Source organism: Odontomachus brunneus, unplaced genomic scaffold, assembly GCF_010583005.1.
Source record: "Odontomachus brunneus isolate Ranch 3 - 2012 unplaced genomic scaffold, Obru_v1 Obru_scaffold_142, whole genome shotgun sequence".
Taxonomy (NCBI): Eukaryota; Metazoa; Arthropoda; class Insecta; order Hymenoptera; family Formicidae; genus Odontomachus; species Odontomachus brunneus.
In genome coordinates, this window is record NW_022639592.1 from 252,342 (window position 1) to 257,797 (window position 5,456).

At 33.2% G+C, this 5,456-nt stretch overlaps 1 protein-coding gene across 10 annotated transcripts in view; it reads left to right on the top strand.

The window, feature by feature from the left end:
- LOC116850294 (lipoma-preferred partner homolog) overlaps window positions 1–5,456 on the top strand; it is a 12,310-nt gene that overhangs the window by 2,586 nt on the left and 4,268 nt on the right. For 3 of the 10 annotated variants that reach the window (XM_032828396.1, XM_032828405.1, XM_032828403.1), the window contains exons 2-3: window positions 4,706–4,821; window positions 4,992–5,133. In XM_032828396.1, coding sequence (XP_032684287.1) covers window positions 4,996–5,133 — 138 coding nt within the window. In that variant the 5' untranslated portion in view covers window positions 4,706–4,821; window positions 4,992–4,995. Of the gene's footprint in view, window positions 1–3,768; window positions 3,888–4,705; window positions 4,822–4,886; window positions 4,906–4,991; window positions 5,134–5,456 lie in introns of those variants that run through there. The other 7 variants (XM_032828397.1, XM_032828400.1, XM_032828401.1 and 4 more) reach the window with 7 other exon arrangements.

A 5,456-nucleotide genomic window follows, 5' to 3' on the forward strand; every position in this document is an offset into this window, starting at 1 on the left:
TAACAACATTTAAAAAAATAATAAGATGAGAAATTGTATGAAAAATTATGAGAACAATTTTTACCAGGAATGACATGTGTACGCCTTTAAATGGCCATTTAACCGTTGTACTATTCTATACTTGTACTCGTTATTTCTCTATTATTGTTGCTTTTTTATAAAAAATGTGTAATACAATTTTAAAATATAAACATTGTTTTTTATTGTGTATATGTGTACAATTATTGCATAATATAATTATCTTGACTTCTCTACAGCATGATGTGTATGTGAAACTGCCATTTAATAACGTATATATGGCCCTTAATAGAATTAAGTAGCCTATCTAGGAAACAGAATCTGCGCGCAATCTGCCGTCAGTCTGTCGTCAGAATCTGTCGACAGGCTCTGCGCGCAGTCTGTCACCAATCTGTCGTCAGAGACTGCTAAAACAGTTTCTGTGTGCAGTCTGTTGCCATTCTGTCAACAGATACTGTTGACAGACTCTGCGTAAAATCTGCTCGCACAGGTTTGGCTATCTGGGTTGCTTACTGGGAAGGTAGTTTTATGATCGTCAGAAAATCGTAACAAAACTTGCATCAAAATGTTATCTAAATACAACTTAAAATTAGAAGTAAATTCTATACAAAAAAGCAGCATTAAAAATATAGACAATAATTTATTTGTACATATTTATTTGTACATATCACACAAAGATAAATAACATTCTCATTTTTTTATGTTAAAATTCATAAAAACTTTAAAAATACAAGTCTTACGCATTAAATAAAAATGTGCATATTAGTGAGATATAATGTAATATATACTGCACAGACGTGCCAAGAACGTTACAAGCACGTCCGGTGCTGTCAGGAATATTAAACTTATACCCAGTAAGCAATCTGCGCGCAGACTGACGTCAAACTGTGGAAAGGATCTGTCGAATCCGAGCAGGATCTGTCGACAGATCAATAGACATCTGCGTCCCCAATCTGGCGCCAGACTGTTGACAGGGTCTGCGAACAGACTCTGACGACAGACTGGCGGCAGATTGCGCGCAGAGTCTGTCGACAGACTATGACGGCAGATTGGCTGCAGATTGCGCGCAGATCCTGTCGTTTCGTAGGTTCTTCAATTAAATTTTCTCATAATTTTTCATAATTACTCATAGAATAAGCGCTTTCTCATAAATACTCATAAATACTATGACAAAAAAAATTTTTCTACATTATTTTTTCATAATTTTTAATATTTTCTCTAGTGAGATTCGAACTTGAACTGAAGACATCTTTTGGATAATCGTCCGTCGCCTTAGACACTACGCCAATTCCTCACTTGATAAAAAGCGCTTTGTATTGCCCATTTAAAGTTTAAGGAAGAAAAATATTATAGTTTGTTCGCCTTTTAAGCCGCAAAATATAGACGAAACCGTTTAGCGTATAAATAATGTAAGAGAGACTGGTACGATAATTCGAAATTAATTTTCTACCAAGGAATGTATAGAAAATTACTGCAATAAAACAGCAGATAATGACATTTTTCTATCATGTTAATAAAATACTGTACTTTTACATGTGCGAATTAATTTGGTCGATCGTCCCGTTCAGATTGTATTAAGTTTTATCAAAATCGAAGCATGATATATTTTTAAATAAACCATCAAAAAAATTCTGTAAAAGTTATTTACATAGCGAGACTAATATTTTATTCGGTGCTGCTGCCTTCAATACTTATTGCATGACGGTTAAATCGGATTTAATGACATAACAACATTTAAAAAAATAATAAGATGAGAAATTGTATGAAAAATTATGAGAACAATTTTTACCAGGAATGACATGTGTTCGCCATTAAATGGCCATTTAACCGTTGTACTATTCTATACTTGTACTCGTTATTTCTCTATTATTGTTGTTTTTTTATAAAAAATGTAATACAATTTTAAAATATAAACATTGTTTTTTATTGTGTATATGTGTACAATTATTGCACAATATAATTATCTTGACTTCTCTGCAGCAGTTTTACATAGTGTGTATGTGAAACTGCCCCATTTAATAACGTACATATGGCCCTTAATAGAATTAAATAGCCTATCTAGGAAACAGAATCTGCGCGCAATCTGCCGTCAGTCTGTCGTCAGAATCTGTCGACAGGCTCTGCGCGCAGTCTGTCACCAATCTGTCGTCAGAGACTGCTAAAACAGTTTCTGTGTGCAGTCTGTTGCCATTCTGTCAACAGACACTGTTGACAGACTCTGCCTAAAATCTGCTCGCACAGGTTTGGCTATCTGGGTAGTAATTATTTACAAATATTACAAATTATCGAAAATAAAATAAACATTTGCACTATATTTTTACCGTTTTTAACATGTTTTATACTCAAGTATTCTTATAACTAATTAAAATTTCTTATAAATTTTATCTGATCAAAAAACATTTTCACTATTTAAACGACTCTAAACTTCCATTTTTAATAAAGAAATATTCACTTATATATTATATATACACAGACACAGACACACACACACACACACAAGTATATATATGTATGTATGCATGTATGCATATATGTATATAAAACTTGACAAAAAAACTATCATCTTTCTTTATGTTTCTCTAAATATTTATATAGTTTGTTTTAAAATATTTTATATAAAGTTTATATAAGTTATTTTATATAAAGTTTTTATATAAAAAGTAACATTATCGGTCAAATGTTCAGAAATTAACATAAATAAACCTTTTTGAAACAATACTGTTACAATCAGTAAATAATACTTAAGATTTTTAGAAATCTTCTTCTATTTCGTTCTGTCGTGCAATTTTTTTCGCTGCATTTTCTTTCGATTTCTTTTCAGCTTTAAGACGGTCTCCAATACGCCGTAACTATAAAGCAACCCAGTAAGCAAGAAATCATTAATATAACGTTGCTACAATGATATTGAAGAACCTGTAATATTGTCAAATATGTAGTGTTCAATATTGTATCAAACATCATTATGAACATACTTTGACCGCGATTTGGAAGTTTCAATAATGTTGAAATAGGGTTGCTATAATGTTTTAATCGGCAGAAATATTTTTAAGATGTTGCATTGATCTCAAATAAATGTTAAAGTAACATTTGAAAAATATATTTTTTGTAATGTTTTTCAAACGTTTAAATAACATTCAGAAAAATCATATCCCAAAATAACATGTGAAAAATATAAATGCAATATTATTAAAAAATGTCCGGTTTCCGCCATCAAGTTTGATGACGAAAAAGTTCACGTGAAAAGTTTCACGTTTCCATGTTCGCCGAGTTACGTGATCACGAGTTCACGTGAAACTTTTCGCTTTTCACTTTCCATTCTAGGCGAAAAGTTACGTGGTCGCTGCCCAGTTTTGAGCTATGTGACGCGCCATGTTATTCACTGTCCTGTTCAGGAATGGGTAATGGCTTGGTTTACATCGTGCACTTGATACGCGTACTAAATAGTAACTTTCTATTAGATAATCTTAATATCAACGATATATATAAACAATGATATATTAAGCTGGTATAATACTCATCAACAAAACGTATTAATAGAATGCATCGCTGTTGATATGCAGTCGATATTAAGATTATCTAATAGAAAGTTACTATTTAGTATGCGTATCAAGTGCACGATGTAAACCAGGTTAATATGCGTGGCAGAAAGATATTATGCACAATTTGCGCATAATATGTCTATTATGTGCAGAAAATCCTTGAGATGTGTCCACTCTAACCTAAAATAACCTTTCTTTCTTCAATATAAAGTTCCAGGCAGCTTGCACTTTGCCCTAATACTACTCCACGATTTGAAAAGAGATATTGCATACCACCGAAATGATACGACTTCGCCAAAAAAATTAGTTCAAAAAGGATCCTAGGGACATGTACGTACTCCCAGATAGTCGAACCAAGTCTTCTAAAATAACTTACTCAGCCCGAAATGAAAAGTCGAATCGATGTCGACTCGACTTTTCATTTCTGCTGGGTACAATCCTACTTGCTGCTCTTGAATCAGTTTCGTTAATACGTCTGTATACACATGTAGATATAAAGAAATTAAAAAATGGGATACAACGATGAACTAAATTCACAATTTCATATTTTTCATGATCATGGACAAATATTTATGCTTTGTCTTATATACAAAACAATTATAAAGCCAAACAATCAGAATGTTTAAATCACTGATTGCTTTATTCTGATTGGTTGTCGTAATCACATACAACTATTTACGACCACGCTTAAGTGTCTTCTACAATGGCAGTAGGAGTAGTAGTAAGAAATAAGCAGTAAGCAAATTGACCAATTCCATTCTCACGTTTCAAAAATAATCGATTGTGATTGGTCAATTTGCTTACTGCTTATTTCTTACTACTACTCCTACTGCCATTGTAGAAGACGCTTTAAAGCTGGTGGTATATAGAAAAACTTAAACAGTAAAACGTAAGCAGTAAGCAAATTGACCAATCACAGTCATTGATTCTTCTTACGGTCAAAGAATCAACGACTGTGATTGGTCAATTTGCTTACTGCTTAAGTTTTTCCGTGTGCCATGACCCTCGTTATTGGAGTTAATGACAGTTTCGTTATCGTTGCGCAGCTTTTCTACGGTATACAAAAGCTGCGCAACGATAATGAAACTGTCGTTAACTCCAATAACGAGTTACAGAATAGGACTACTGGTTCTTTTCCTCTTTGTCAGGACTCCTACACTGTTCAGTGCAGTACAGTGCAGTTCCAGTGTAGTCCCAGTACAGAGGAAAGGAACAGACTTAGGGTCTCTAGCGTTTTGCTGTCAAAGCCTCCCAGGTAGTCGTAGTGAGTTATTTATAAATTTTATAGAAACTGTTCATGGCATGTTACATGATGATCAAAGTGTAACGATTTCAACAATAATTGCCTGTATTAATTAAAATTTGTACAACTGGACAGAGATAACGATCGCGTGTGACAGAAAATCTCGATACACCTAACCTGTTGTGTTACAGAAAAATGTCAAACGTGGGTAATCTGGAGCAACAAATTGCGAGCTTGCAACTTAATCACGGCGATGGCGTGGCCAAAACTGCCAAACCTGGCAAGAAGGTCGGGCCTGCGGTGCCGCCTAAACCAAAAAGATCTCAGCCTCAGGTGAATCCTATGTTTCTTACACTGCAACCTAACCTAATACTTGTCATTATATATTAAGAGATAATATCTTATTAATAATATTTCAATACTTTCCTCGTATGCATTCTCGATACGGATGCTATTGTGGTAATTCAATATATGTTTTACCATACACGGGAAAAAAGATGGTGCACATGAATAGAAATATTTAGTTGCAAGCAGCATAGTTGCATCACTCTAGTTATTTATGTGATGTTAATTGTATGATTAATATGACTCAATTACATATATATATATACATATATATATATATATGTATATATATATATATATATATATATATA